The following is a 15,855-nucleotide window of genomic DNA, read 5'->3' as shown; positions in this document are numbered from 1 at the left end:
CCTAAACAGCAGGTGGCAGCACCTGTGGCGACGGGACGTGACGTCTCCGTTCCCTCCTTCAGGGAACGAGGGTTACATCCGTAACCGAGACGTTCCCTTTCAGTCGGTCACTACGACGTCACGTCGTGACCGACGAATTGGGAAACCCTACTAAAACGCCACTAGGGGCTGACCTCTTCCAGTGTCTGCTTAAAGCCCTCCGGTTCCACTTAAGGATAGGAGAATTAGGTTTCAAGGCAGAAGGCCGGGCACTAGATGTTCCTTTAACCCCACAGTAGTGCCAGCGACTGGGAAGCGCCCTAACTGAGCGGTATAGGGACGCTACGGAAGCCACCGCCCCGTTAAGGGCTAATGGTGGACGAAAGTCAACCGTAGTTGAGGTATAAAAGACAGCCGTGGCTGTGTAAGCAAATCAGTGCTCTGCTAAGGGAAACGTGGGCTGGTAGGATTAACCCCACGGAATAATACTCACAAAGGAACCCGTTGGGACACAATGTGGGGCCCTGGCCAAACACGTAGGTTCGTAAGAATACAACTAGTGAAAGGCTGACAGCCAATGCTCCGCAACAAAAGCTGTCAAGGCAGTGGAGAGAGCAAATCAAACCATTACGCATTTTTGCTCTGTTAGCCTTCCATACTGAAACTCAATTTGGAGCCTCAGTCGGAGGCTGCAAGCCGACTTGCGAGTCTGCTCTCCGTGTCCTCCCTGGTGAGGACAGAACACGAGAGGATACAGGCTCGATACGAACATTGTAGAATCTAATGAACGTATTAGGTGTCGCCCAACCAGCAGCTCTACAGATGTCTGTTAGCGAGGAACCACGAGCTAATGCCCAAGATGAGGCAACACTCCGAGTGGAGTGCGCTCTCAAATTAAAGGGGCAAGGAATGCCCTGCAAATTGTAAGCCAGGGCGATAGTATCAACTATCCAATGAGACATCCTCTGCTTAGTGACAGCTTTCCCTTTCTGCTGGCCACCATAACAAACAAAGAGCTGGTCTGAGGTCCTGAAGCTTTGCGTGCGGTCCACGTAGAATCGCAGTGCGCGTACGGGGCACAACAAAGCCTCGGTTGGGTTTGCCTGCTCCAAAGGCAATGCTTGCAAGCTCACCACTTGATCTCTGAAGGGAGTAGTGGGAACTTTGGGCACGTAGCCTGGTCTGGGTCTCAAGGTCACGCTCGAGACAGAAGGACCAAACTGAAGGCACGAATCGTCAACAGAGAATGCATGTAAATCCCCTATTCTCTTCACCGAGGCCAATGCTAGTAGGGTCAGAGCCTTCATGGATAGAAGCTTCAGACTCGCAGACTGCAAAGGCTCGAACGGAGGACTCTGTAGCGCTTTCAGCACCATGGACAGGTCCCAGGGAGGAATAGAAGGAGGGCGCGAGGGGTTTAGCCTGCGAGCGCCTCTCAGGAATCTAACAACCAAATCATGCTGGCCCACTGATCTGCCGTTAATAAGTGAGTGATGCGCAGATATAGCGGCGATATCAACTTTAATAGTGGACGGTGACAGCCTACCATCTAACCTATGTTGAAGATATAAAAGCACAATGTTAATAGGGCATTCTCTGGGGTCCTCGCGTTGCGAAGAGCACCAGGTGACGAAAAGGTTCCATTTTAACGCGTAAGCCCGTCTCGTAGACGGAGCTCGTGCCGCGTCAATAGTGTTAGATACCGCTTGGGGTAAATCACTTAAACCTTGCGCGCGCTCAACGACCAAACGTGGAGATTCCACAGGTCGGGGCGCGGGTGCCATAATGTGCCCCCTCCCTGAGAAAGAAGGTCCTTCCTCAGGGGAATCCGCCAGGGAGGGGCTGTCGCGAGGAGCATTAGTTCCGGAAACCAATTCCTGGTCGTCCAATATGGGGCGATCATTAAAAGGCTCTCCTCGTCCTGCCTGACTTTGCACAGAATCTGTGCTATTAAACTCACTGGGGGGAACGCATATTTGCGCAGGCCCCGCGGCCAGCTGTGTGCCAACGCATCCACGCCGAGGCTGCCCTCGGTTAGTGAATAAAACAGGCGACAATGGGTATTGTTCGGTGACGCAAATAGGTCTATCTGCGCTCGACCGAATTTCCTCCAAATCAGCTGGACCGTCTGGGGGTGGAGTCGCCATTCGCCGGGGCGCGCTGCTCGGGAAAGCGCGTCTGCCGCTGTATTGAGCGAGCCCGGTATATAAATGGCACGAAGGGACCTCAGATGCTTCTGACTCCAAAGGAGGAGATGACGAGCGAGATGCGACAGGTGATGAGAGCGCAAACCGCCTTGACGGTTGATATACGCTACGGTCGCAGTGTTGTCTGAGCGTACTAGTACATCCTTCCCTCGCAGCTCCTGAGCGAAGCGTACGAGTCCCAGATATACCGCCCATAACTCGCGGCAATTGATATGCCAATGCAACTGGGGTGCTGTCCACACCCCCGAAGCCGTGAGCTCGTCGTACGTGGCTCCCCAGCCCGTGTCGGAGGCATCTGTATGCACAACAGCATGCCGGGAGACCTGTCTCATGGACACGCCGGCCCTGAGAAACGCGGGGTCTGACCACGGGGGGAATGTTAGGCGACACGCAGGTGTAATGGTTACACGATGGATGCCAGCGCGCCACGCTCTCCTCGGGACTCGATCGTGAAGCCAACGCTGAAGCGGTCTCATATGGAGCAGCCCGAGCGGTGTCACGGCCGCTGCTGCTGCCATACGCCCCAGGAGTCTCTGAAATTGTTTCAGAGGGACCGCATTCTTCCCTCGGAATGAACCGAGGCAAGTCAGAATTGATTGGACGCGCTCTTCTGTTAAACGCGCCGATAAATCGATCGAGTCCAGTTCCATACCGAGAAAAGAGATCCTCTGCGTGGGGCAGAGTTTGCTCTTTTCCCAGTTGACCCGAAGACCCAAACGGGCGAGATGTTGAAGTGTTAGATCTCTGTGTTCGCACAGCGTCCGCCGAGAATGCGCTATTATAAGCCAATCGTCGAGGTAAGCCAGAATGCGAACACCGCTCTCTCTGAGGGGCTTTAACGCCGCCTCTACCACTTTCGTGAACACACGGGGAGAGAGAGACAGCCCGAACGGTAGTACTTTGTATTGATATGCCCGCCCCTCGAACGCAAACCGGAGAAACGGTCGGTGACGAGGGAGAATGGACACATGAAAGTACGCGTCTTTCAGGTCTATCGCTGCAAACCAATCTTGGGGGCGTATTGCACTGAAAATTTGTTTCGGTGTAATCATCCTGAAAGACCTCTTCTGAAGAGATTTGTTCAGGACACGCAAATCCAAAATCGGTCGTAACCCGCCGCCTTTCTTGGGTACTATGAAATACGGGCTGTAGAAACCCGATCTCATCTCGGTAAGAGGGATCGGCTCGATCGCGTCCTTCGCCAGCAGGACTTCGACCTCTGCACGCAGTACATGTGCAACGGACGCTTTCACCGTGGTGAAACGTATGCCCGCAAATTTGGGAGTGTGCCGATTGAATTGAATTTCGTAACCGAGGCGGATTGTGCGTAAAACCCAACGAGACGGACTGGGAAGCTGAAGCCAAGCCCCCAGGGACCGTACGAGAGGAATTAACGGCACTACCGGTGTACCCGCGGCGGGGCAGCGAGGCGGGACAGGCGGGACTGCCGGTGCGTCTGCCGTGACAGCATAAGCATCTACAGTATGTGTGTGTGTGACACTGACCTGAGCCCGCTGAGGTAAACGGTCGTCCGGTCTCCTCAGCTGAGGACGCAGACTCCGAAGGGGTTGCTGGTGGTCCGGTCTCCGAAGGGGAGAGCTCGAACTCCTCAGAACACCCACTGGCGACAGAGGAGAGGGAGGAAGAGCATCTGACTGCCCGCTCACATCTCTCTCGATCCTCTGGAGACCTGGAGAAGGAATAGGAATGCACTCTTTTTGTGGTTTTGTGGGTGCCGGCTGAGAAGCCGGCGGAACAGAAACAAAACGAAACAAAAGATTTTCCACCTGGCCCTCTACCGGTGGAAGGAGCGGTGCCGTCACCGTCTCCCGTAGAGTGATCCCATCCAACTCCAGGTCGCCCGTCTCAGGGCCGCTTCGATTGGCCTGGTGGACCTGCAGCAACGCCATAGCGTGCAGGGCTGAAGCCGCCTCTCCACATGCATGATAGGCAGCCCCCGTTAAACCGGAAGACTGTCTGCAAGCACGGGAGGGGAGGGCTGGGCGATCCTTCCAGGTGGAAGCGGTGGCCGGACACAATTGCATCACAACCGCACGCTCCACGGGGGGGATTCCCGTATAGCCCTTAGCGGCTCCATCGGTGAGGGAGGTGAGGGGGGAGGGCTGAAACGGCCGTAAACGGGTAGAATACGGCGACCTCCAGGTCCTGGTCAGCTCCTCGTGCACCTCGGGGAAGAAAGGTACCGGCGGAGAGGGCTGTGAAACCCGGGCAGCTCCAAAGAACCAATCATCCAGGCGGGACGGTTCGGGCTGTGGGGGGTGAACCCACTCCAACCCGACGGTCTCCGCCGCTCGAGAGAGCACGGCCACCATCTCTGGATCGAAATCCGGCGTCACGACCCGTCCGGAAGGGGGGAGGACATCCAGATCCTCAGAGGTAGAGGGCCCACCCTCGGATGCTGCGGTCTCCGTGGACCCGGAGGGAGGCACGACAGATCCAACAGACATCGTAGAACACGACTCTGAAGTTTCCATCGGCGCATCAACCGGCTGTGGATGAGGAGGCTGAGAGGCAGAGGACGAATCCCCTGCCCGGTTCAGCACAGTGATGCGGAGATCATCCTTCGAGAGCTTCACAGCCGCACCGTGGCGGCGATCAGAGCTCGTCGGACGTGGGTTGCGTTTTTCCCGGAGGAAAGACAACCGTCTCCGCAAATCCACAAGGGACATGTTCTCGCAGTGAGAACACTTACCCCCAGCGAACGCTGCCTCAGCGTGCTCGATGCCCAAGCACGAAAGACAACGCTCGTGACCGTCCTTCGGACCCATATACTTCCCGCATCCAAGATCGCACGGACGAAAAGCCATCCTGAAAAGGACGCTAATGTCCGGATATACGAGAGAGTGGCTGCCTTTAACAAGGCACAAAGCTCTCTCGTATCACTCTTTTAGGGAAATTCACTCAGATGCTCAGTTGATGATGCGCACAGGGAAGGCAACGCACACACTAAACTCAAAACAAACAAAAAAGATGCAGAGCCTGTGGAATACTGCGAAGCGTCCGCTGTGGTACTGCCAGTCCAACCAACTTCCGCAATCGATCCCAACAGAGTGAAGTAGCTTCTCAGTAGCAGATACTGCCGGCTTTCGAAGCGATAAAAGGCTGATTTCCCTGTTTGCACGTGCGTCTTATATACGCACCTGGCGGGGCGGCGCCAGCATTATGCAAATATCTCAATGCCAAGTTCATTGGCGTTTTAGTAGTATTCGAAGCAGATTGGTCTCTCTAAGCGAGCTCCCAATTCGTCGGTCACGACGTGACGTCGTAGTGACCGACTGAAAGGGAACCAAAATACATGCTGTCACAAACTAAAATTTAAACTAAACTTATATTGTTCTCACACAGCAATTATTGTCAAGTTTAAAATTTAAAGGGGGGGGGGGGGGTGGGGGCGATAAGAATCTGCCTAATTTAAACCCTCAGGGCTACACTCACATTATACATTTTATCTGTATGTGTGTGTGTTTGACTGCATGACCTTGCCATTGTTCACATCATACTGAATTGAACTGAATCAAATATTTCAGACTTAACTTTAAAAAGTAGTTAACGTGAACTCTGTTTTATGAAATCTCAGATACACGAGTAATAAGCAGTCCAGACCCTGTAATAGATGGAGAAAAAGTGATATTAAGCTGTTTAACTGAATGCACTCTGGATAACAAACATACTTACATCTGGTATAAGAATGGACAACAGGTAACAGATGGATTGACATTATTAAACAAGCTGTACCTGGACTCAATCAACAGTGAGGAGCTACAAGATTATTCCTGTACTGTAAGAGGTAACACAACATCTCATCATACATCTGATGAAATTATATAAGAGAGAGTTTCAATCCTTGATGCTGATTGGTTTACGCAGCTATGACATCATCACTGAGATACTTTTAGTCTCACTGTGCTGCACTCATAGCTGAATGAAGACTCATAATGAAAGAAATATTTGTGTCATTATTGTTTTCATTTTTTACAAACTGTTTCACAACTGCTTCAGTTGTGATGATATTCATAATGTAGCACAGCCTCTCATACCTGCATTCAGGTGATCTGTCTGATAGATTTACTGTATTGATTTTAACATCATGAGTCTTTGTTATTTAAGATGAAGAGTAAAGTTACAGTATATTCTGAATATTTTGGGGTTTGTCCTTCTTCAGATTCAATGGACAAAACCACTGAAACAACTGACCGAAACAATGAAGACATGGGCAAAGCCACTAAAACAGTAGTGTACAGTTCAGTGTTTGTCTCTCTGTTGGTGTTTCTGCCTCAGTTTCTCATTATAGGAGCTGTATGGATCTGGTAAGTAAAAATATCAAGTAAAACTCAAAACTGCATAACATACAGTGAATATTCTGATATGAATTCAGATTGTAAGAGTGTGAATTTTGTCCCTACAGGTTTTTCATCAGCATGAATAAATTGAACTCATCTAAAAACAAAACTGATGACAAACAAATAGAGGTGAGAAAATCTGTATATCTGTATGTTAAATAAACTAATGGTCAGATTTTATAACATTATCTCTTTCTGTGTGTTTGTCATAGATGTTGCAGGTCTGTGAGTAGATCAGCTGTCTGTCCATCAGAACTACTGGAGTGATGTCACAACTCTCTTTATGACATCATCAACTAGCAACAGTCAAAACTTCACATTATGTACTCTGGTGACAAAGATTTATTTCACATTTGAATCTTAAAAATTATTTTAAAATGTCCCTTTTTAATGACAAGCTCAGTTTAAATAATATAATGCTCAAATACATGATTTTTTTTGTTATGTTAGGATTTTTTACAGGGCTGTACCTTAAACTTGCAGTTATGAAAGCATTTGTTCAGTTTACATTTTACATTTGATCATTTTATTATCATGGGAGAATTAAAGCACTTATTAAAAGTTTTAAGCTTTTGAAGATGTTTATCTGTGTGTGTGTTATTGCTATTTTCAGGCTGGGTTTTGTATAAATAATTTACATGACATTTCGGTATTTAAAAATAGTATTAAAAGTCCTTTATATTAGTGAACCTTAATTTTGTTCTGAATTGTTTTGTTTTTTTTTTGTCTATGTAATAGTGTGTATTTTTCATCCAAGTCTCCCTCAAAAGGAAATAAAGAGTTCTTGGTTAAATAAAGATTTATTAAAATAAAAATACACATAAAAGTTGATTCTAATTGGTCAGTAACACTTTTAAAGGGACAGTTCACCCAACTCTGTCATCATTTCCTCAGTTGACACTGACAGTATTCAATGACTTCCATATTTGTTGTTTCTACAATGTGAAATATCTTCATTTTGTGTTCAACAGAATAAATGCAGGAAATTAATGTAAGTAGTCTAGTGATTGTCTTAATTTCCCTTTCATAACATATACAAGTAAAACATAGTAAAAAAGATGGACATCCGTGACGTCACCCATAAGAGCATTTTTAAAGCCGTCGCCATCTTGACAGCGCGTCACCGCACATCACTTGCAGCCAAAATGGGTAAAGAGGCAGGACATGGGTGAAGCTGAGTTGGCTGGTTGCTGAAACCACACCCGCCTCGACTCTAGTGACAGCAGTGGCTGTTCAACTGTCACTCAAGTGGCCACGCCCTTAATTATGCAGAACTTTAAGGTTTAATATCATTTAAACAGATGAGTCACAAAAAACTCACCCCCTCACAGTTGTCATGAAATTAAATACATACCAAAAACTATTTTTGTATCAGGCTGTAAACATTTTTTTTATGTAAATTAAGTTAAAAACTATTTTAAACAATTGAGTAATATATTTGAAAGCATAACAAAAATAATCTCAGATTTTGATGGCACTGTGAGCAGCAGTGTTTAGTAGGGGTGTGCATTGCCAGTGCCCTCACAATGCAATTCAATTACGATTCACCAGGTAACGATTCAATTCGATTCGATTCTACGATGCATTGCGATGCATCAGAATTCTACTGTACACAACAAGGCAAATTTTTTAAAAAGTCAAGTGCAACTATTCTCAACAAAAACGGAAGCTGAGCAGCTTTAAGACAATGACAATTATATACCTGAGCAGGGCTCGCAAAATTTTAAAATCCCTGGTAGCCCTTCGGGCAGACACTCTTTACTTTTTTGGTAGCCCGAAATGAATATAAGTAGCCCGAATAAAAAATGCACTGATTTCCATGTAAGCCAACTATTCCTGCCCATCCCCAGCTAACAATTTGGTTCCTAAAACGTTCCCCTCTTTTCCAAGGTTTTTGGTTAGTGTTTTTTTAAAGAAAATAAACATTCCCCTAATGTTATTTTTAGGTTATTTTAACGTTCCCCTAACGTTAGAATAATTAAATTGTTATCTTACTGAAATATTATATTAATGTATTATAACACAGGTTATTTTTTAAAAAAATACCTCAACACATCACACATTGTATTTAGATAACATGGTATTTTATCAAATATATTACAACCACGGACTTTAAACACAATATAGAAGACTTAAAGCAGATATTTATTAAAAAGGAATAAACATTTAATTCCCTTTATGTTCCCCTAATGTTAGACTCTGAGGTAAAACGAAATGACAAACACACATTCTATTCGCTTTAGGTAAACATATCTTACCACTGCTGTTTAGTCACCTATCAGCTTGTAACATCATATCCTCTCAATAGCCTAGACATGTCAAATCGATCGGAAATCACTCAAACATATTTTCCTTCTCACATATTTAAGTTATTAACTGTAGAAAGAAAAAATAAACGCTAAAACAATGTTAGTCTATGAGGTAAAAATGAAATGACGTTATTTTATTAAATGACTTCGCGCAAGCAGGTGCTCGTGAAGAGCCTAGCCAGGTGAAGCGCGTGCAGAGGGTCGCGCGCATATCAGACGTGCACATTAAAGGATGGGTTTATTTAAGCTTTCACTCGATTTCCTGACAGTTTCACTTGTTACGTGAGGATAATGACTGACAAGAGGACGCCAAAATACATACAATATAATTACCTAACTAAATCTGAGACAAAGCAAAAACATTAAAATATTATTTCCTCCCCAAGATACCCCGATGGGCAGGGTGGAGAAACATTTTGGTAGCCCGACAGGAATTAGCCCCGAGACGTCGGGCTAGTGATTTTGCGAGCCCTGCATGCCTGAGATGAGAATTTTACACACAACGTAAGTCTTGTCTAGTTTCCCATTAACTTCATAGAATCCGAAATGTGCCCATATGTCCAATTTCCATGGAAAAGGGTGTGTTTTTATTTACCCGTCTATCACGGTCATCTCTCTCCAGAAAATAAACAGTGACATAATCGATTATGGCAATTGCTGCATCGATGCTGAATCGGGCATGCGTGCATTGCGATGCATCGCCGAATCGATTATTGTTGACACCCCTAGTGTTTAGAAGCATCAGATCACAGCGTACAACATCAACATGATTTCTCCAGATCTGCAGACACAACACTTCCATATCCATTCATCTTTTTAAGACTGAGTTGGTCAGTGATAGCCAGGGGCTCTTTTTCAATTTCATGGCTATTTTTTAAAGCAAACATCTGACTGATCTCCACAAAAGTTTTGTTCTTTGTCTCAGGGACAACGAAATAGACATAGAGCACCACGCCAACACAAACACCACAAAACACCAGATAACAGAAAGCACCAGCTGACATCTGGAAAAACATTGAACAATATATCAAATAAATATGAAATAAATGAAATAATCTCATTTGTATCTCATATATGTAAATATATCATATATGTTCATGTTCCCTGAGGAAGTCTTACCTGTAGGAATGGAAATACAAAGCCCACAGTGAAGTTTGATATCCAGTTAAGAAATCCTCCTACAATGTAGGCAGCAGGTCGATGAGACTGTTTAAAGAGCTCTCCTGTCAACAATAATGAGACACCGGCTGCACACAAGATGTATTTGGGTTTTAATTGTATTGAAAAGTGAGTTATAAAAGGTTTTATTATTATGTGTTACACTCCACATTCATTTTAAAGAAGGACATTCATCTTTAAATAGCAGAGACCTGTAATACTAATCTGCCCCTAGGTGGCACTAGTTGCTCAATTTAATACATTAAACTTTTAATTAGAGATCTTTTGGGGTTTGACAAAGTAATAAACACCCAAACTTTGCAATTATTTCTTGTTTGTCTTTTCTTTTTGTCTTTTTTGAGCTCATAAATCAGTTAAATGTGTCGTGAAATTCTGTGAGCCCATTTAGTGCAATATCTGTAAACATAACAGCTTCATTAAGAAAGCTCAAACTTGATCTTTTAGATATTTTATGACGACTCTTCAGAGATAAATCCAGTAAATGAGCAAGCAAACAATGTGTAATGATGAGACGCAATGTGATGTCCTCACCAGGCCCTATACAGAATCCAGCAATAATCCCAACCACACAGATCACACTGATATAATGCATGAAGGACACGTGAGTCTGACAACAGAAAAACACAGACACAAGTCACTATAAATCTGAAATTATAATAATGATTACAATTAAAGTAAAGACAACTTAAAAGTAAAAGTAAATAGCGTATAACCAACAAAGAGTTCAGAAATCATCAGAATTACCTGTAACTGAAGTGAAAAAGTAATTCCAGCACAGCAAATGCACATAAAACTTAAACCAGCAATCATTAGCGGCCTCCTGCCAACACGCTCAATAATGAAGCACTGAAGATTCAGAAAAACACTGTTAGACGCTTTCAACTCAAGGAGTTTATGTTCATACAATGAAAAAAACAACAAACAAACAAAAATATAAAAACAGTTTTAGACGTTTCTGTGGAGTTATGTGAAAGCAGTTGGGTACAAAATGCTTATAAAGCAAAATCTGTTGCAATAAAAGTTATAAAGTTATACATTTTTATGACTTGTCATGTAATTATTTTATTTATTTATTAACTTTGGTATTACTCTTCTATATATTATACCTGCAAACAATATCAGATTTTACTGTAGAAACACAATCTGAAGAGTGTAAATTGAGTTTCTTCATATATTGTCAGCCTATAGTTAGATCAATCATGCCCAAGAGCACCGCTTACTCGTGATTAAATCATGATAATGCACGAGATCTTAAACTTTTTTAACATTCAATGTAATCTTACACCTATGAGTCCAGCGATGACTTCTATAGCTCCTGTGCCTACTGTTGTATACTGGATCTGATGAGCAGGAATGCCGGCATTCTCAAAGATTGAATTGGTGTAGAACCAGATCTAAAAATAGAGAAGTTAAATCAGTCCTGTTTTTATCTACGACAACATTATTGTCTCTTTCACACAACATTCACACCGCATCGATTCCCGACAGCTGCATTCCCGCATTGACCACAATGATGGTGATAAGTTGCCAGCGCACGGACGAATCCTTGAAGAGCTGTAATACTGAGACAGTCTTCACTGAGGTCAAAGTTCGCTGCTCTTCCTGCATCTCCTCCACCTCAGCCTGGATGTTGCACTTAACACGATGCCACTTCAATGCTACGTCAAGCAGGACAGAAAAGCATCATAACACAAAAGAATCAGACGACAAGATCACGTGATATCATATAATGACAGAGTTGCTCAAAGAGACGGAGCAACACAGAAACAAGACGAAACAAGGTACTAAAACCACAGAAGACACAGACCAGGATGTCACAATCTTTGTATCTGAAAGTCTTTACCTGTGATTGTGGCATGAATGTTCTGCTTTTCTATCAAAAGATATCTTGGACTCTCTGGGAACCATGACAAGAAGACGAGCTGTATGAATGTGGGCAATATGACAAGAGAGAGTAACAAAGGCCAGAACTCTTCCTGTGTGGAGACATCAGATCAAAAATACAACAACACTTTACAATAAAGTTCATATTAGTAAATACATCAACTAAAAATGAACAGCAGTTTTTAACACAAAAATAGTTTTAAATGATTTCAATAAAGGATTGAGGACTTTCAATCAAGACTCACCTTGCCTAAGATCTCATGAAGCCCCAGAACCTGAGCAATAAATACACCCAAACAGATGAAAATGCTGGGCATGAGTCCCAGGAATCCACGGAGATTCTTTGGAGCAATTTCTCCAAGAAACATGGGCACAACGCTGAGAGATATCCCTACAACAGCACGACAGACAGAAGACACATCAGTAAAGCAGATAAATGCATGAAGAGACATCACAACTGTAAGATTACTAATAGCACAAGAAATGCGAGGCAAAAGATTGTTTTTAGCAAAAGATTGTACATTTTTAAGACATTGCTTTACCTGAATGTATTCCTGTAATGAAGCGACCGTGTCAGACAATGAAAACAGAAGATCCCAGTGCGGATAACAGAAGACTTTATTTAAATGATAATGAGAGGAAAATGTCAAAAGCACGTCTGGGCTCAAAGCCACACCAAGGCAGACGGCTGGGGTGGAGATCACACACTGGCACCGGACCGATGAACCACACACGTTCGGGCTCCGGCCAGACAGACGAACGGTGGGAGAGAGTATGAAGACCCCGATACGGGGTATGGTGCGTAGACCGCTTCCGTGAGCGCCGCGTCACGGAAGCCACTGGGACAGGGGGTAAATCCTGCGGCGGGCAGAGGGAGAGAGAGAGAGCGTTAGAGAAACAGATGAGAGCAGCTGGACAGCTCCAGTGATGAAGGACCTCTCCGGTGGACAGCGACAATGCCGCGATGAGCTTCTGCAGTTAAGTAATAGACCAGTCTGTAAATCCAACTGAGGTTGAAGACAGTCTGTAACAGGCAGCAGAGAAACAGTCCAGAGAGCTGAGGGTATAAACAGAATCCCAGCGATAAATCCTGGACAGCAGATAGCACAAATGACATGAATAAATCCAAACAAGAAATCGACACAAGACAAGACTGGAAACTAGCAATGCTAGTAATGGCGAGAACATATACAGACGAACTTGCAAGGAGCAAACACACACACAGGGATTAAATACTAAACCGATTGGGCATCAAATGAATATCAGGTGAGAGACGCAGGTGCAAGAAATGGCACTAATGACACCCGTGACAGAGCCGCGCATGTGTGAAAACAGTCAACACAGAAACATGAACAGAGAAACAAAAATACAGCAGTATCAAAAACCAAAGTCACGACAGGACCCCCCCCCCACGACCGCCCCCAGGCGGTCCATGGGAGGGCTCACCTTGTCGCCGACGGAAGTCCACAATCAGGTCAGGATCCAAGATGTCCCGGGCCGGTACCCAACACCTCTCCTCCGGACCATAACCCTCCCAATCAACTAAATACTGAAAACCCCTGCCCCGCCGACGCACATCTAAAAGGGATTTAACAGTATAAACTGGGGCACCGTCCAAAAGCTGCGGGGTGGGAGGGGTGGGAGCAGAAGGGACAGGGTTAAGGGGAGAAAAGAAAACAGGCTTCAGTTTAGACACATGAAAAACTGGGTGAACTCGACCGAGAGCAGGAGGCAATCTGAGCTTAACCGTCACCGGGTTAATAACCTTTTCAATAGTGTATGGCCCAAGGAATCGAGGTGCCAGCTTACGAGATGGCCCTCGGAGAGACAGATCCTTGGAAGAAAGCCATACCTTTTGCCCACAGATAAAACGGGGCGCGGGTCTACGGTGACGATCAGCCGTGGCTTTGGTCCGTCTGGAGGTCCTGAGTAATGTATTTCTAGCCCTTCTCCAGGTGCGTCTGCAACGTTGAACAAAGGCTAGCGCAGACGGGACCACCGCATCGAGTTCCTGATCTGGGAAAAGAGGGGGCTGAAACCCCATGGAAGCCTCAAACGGAGACATCTTATGGGAAGAAACAGGAAGAGAGTTATGTGCGTATTCTACCCAGGGTAACTGTTGGCACCAAGAGCTCGGATATTGAGATGTCAGACAGCGGAGCGCACGACCAAGATCCTGGTTAGCCCGTTCACATTGCCCGTTGGTCTGTGGGTGATAACCTGAAGACAAGCTGGCTGTGGAGCCGATCTGTCTACAGAATTCTTGCCAAAAACGGGAGATAAATTGAGGACCCCTATCAGAAACTACGTCAGAAGGCAGACCATGTAAGCGAAAGACGTGTTCTATCATAATCTGAGCCGTCTCCTTGGCAGAAGGAAGCTTGGGCAGAGGGACAAAATGCGCTGCCTTAGAGAAGCGATCGACAATGGTCAAAATTACAGTGTTACCTCTAGAACTGGGTAAATTGGTAACAAAATCAATGGCTATATGAGACCAGGGACGGGAAGGGACAGATAAGGGCTTAAGCAGACCTACTGCGGCTTGATGAGAAGCCTTATTGCGGGCACAAACCTGACAGGCTAACACAAACTGTCTGACATCGGAACCCATAGAGGGCCACCAAAATCGCTGACGGACGGCAGCCAACGATCTCCGAACCCCAGGATGACAGACTAATTTGGATTCGTGACCCCACCGGATGACCTCGGAACGGAGCGATTTAGGAACCCAAAGCAGACCCGCTGGGCACCCCTCTGGCACTTCCCCCTCTCGTCCGGCCTCTCTCACCCGCTGTTCGATGCCCCAACGCAGAGCGCCCACCACTCGCCCTTTTGGGAGAATGGTTTCGTCTCTGCCCGAATCGGAAACATCGAACAAGCGAGAGAGAGCATCAGGTTTAGTGTTCTTTGAACCAGGCCGGTACGAGAGGACGAAGTTAAACCGGTCAAAGAAAAGTGCCCAGCGAGCCTGGCGAGACGTTAACCTTCTGGCTGAACGGATATACTCTAAATTTTTATGATCCGTCCAGACCAGAAAGGGTTCCGAGGTCCCCTCCAACCAGTGACGCCACTCACCCAAAGCCAATCTGACGGCCAGCAGCTCCCGATTACCTATGTCATAGTTCCGTTCCGCAGGGTTAAGCCGGTGTGAGAAAAAAGCGCAAGGATGCACCTTGCCATCCTTACGAGATCGCTGAGACAGAACAGCACCAACCCCGACATCAGAAGCATCCACCTCAACAATGAACTGGGAGGTAGGATCTGGAATAGAAAGAACAGGAGCAGTGATAAACCGGTACTTTAAATTATCAAAGGCTTCCTGAGCCTCCTTTCCCCAGACAAACCTCTCCTTAGTGGAGGTGAGAGCCGTAAGGGGTTGAGCAATCCGACCAAAGTTTCTAATGAATCGCCGGTAAAAATTGGCGAACCCTAAGAAACGCAGTAATGCCTTACGAGAGTCGGGGACAGGCCACTTTGCCACCGCTCTGACCTTATCTGGATCGGGACGTATCTCACCCTCGGCTATCACAAAACCCAGAAACGAAACCGACCTCTTATGAAACTCGCACTTCTCCGCCTTCACATATAACTTGTTCTCAAGCAAACGGCGTAAGACTCGGCGGACATGCTGAGTGTGTTCCTGCATGGAGGAAGAAAAGATGAGAATATCATCAATGTACACAAAGACAAATTTGTTAATCATGTCTCTCAGCACATCATTAACCAAAGTCTGGAAGACAGACGGAGCGTTACAAAGCCCGAAAGGAAGAACGCAGTACTCAAAGTGACCAGTAGGGGTATTAAATGCTGTCTTCCACTCATCGCCCTCTCTTATGCGCAATAGATGATAGGCGTTGCGCAAATCTAGCTTAGTGAAGAACCGCGCTCCCTGCAAAAGCTCAAAAGCAGAAGACATTAAAGGAAGAGGGTACCTAT

The 15,855-nt window shown here is 45.7% G+C and overlaps 2 protein-coding genes across 2 annotated transcripts in view; one reads left to right on the top strand and one right to left on the bottom strand.

Moving 5' to 3' along the window:
• The window catches only part of LOC129454148 (sialoadhesin-like), a 104,737-nt gene that overhangs the window by 60,398 nt on the left and 28,484 nt on the right, over positions 1 to 15,855 (top strand). The window lies entirely within an intron of this gene.
• Positions 9,618 to 13,036, bottom strand: LOC141359603 (solute carrier family 2, facilitated glucose transporter member 9-like). The gene is made up of 10 exons (XM_073862319.1): positions 12,928 to 13,036; positions 12,628 to 12,777; positions 12,165 to 12,310; positions 11,879 to 12,011; positions 11,506 to 11,693; positions 11,319 to 11,429; positions 10,780 to 10,881; positions 10,567 to 10,642; positions 9,976 to 10,103; positions 9,618 to 9,860 (listed from the first exon to the last, which is right to left on the bottom strand). Exons 1-10 carry the CDS (start codon positions 13,034 to 13,036, stop codon positions 9,618 to 9,620), a joined length of 1,386 nt encoding a protein of 461 aa, XP_073718420.1.

This window comes from Misgurnus anguillicaudatus, chromosome 23 (assembly GCF_027580225.2).
Source record: "Misgurnus anguillicaudatus chromosome 23, ASM2758022v2, whole genome shotgun sequence".
NCBI classification, from domain to species: Eukaryota; Metazoa; Chordata; class Actinopteri; order Cypriniformes; family Cobitidae; genus Misgurnus; species Misgurnus anguillicaudatus.
Note: the sequence above shows the minus strand (reverse complement) of the source record. Positions and strands in the feature narration are given on the sequence as shown.

Coding starts and splice junctions, on each gene's coding strand:
- LOC141359603 (XM_073862319.1), bottom strand. CDS start 13,036: ATGTCATTTGTGCTATCTGCTGTCCAGGATTTATCGCTGGGATTCTGT. Junction 10,104..10,566: donor TGGATTCTGTATAGGGCCTG/GTGAGGACATCA, acceptor TCTTGTGTGCAG/CCGGTGTCTCATTATTGTTG. Junction 9,861..9,975: donor TTGTATTTCCATTCCTACAG/GTAAGACTTCCT, acceptor ATGTTTTTCCAG/ATGTCAGCTGGTGCTTTCTG.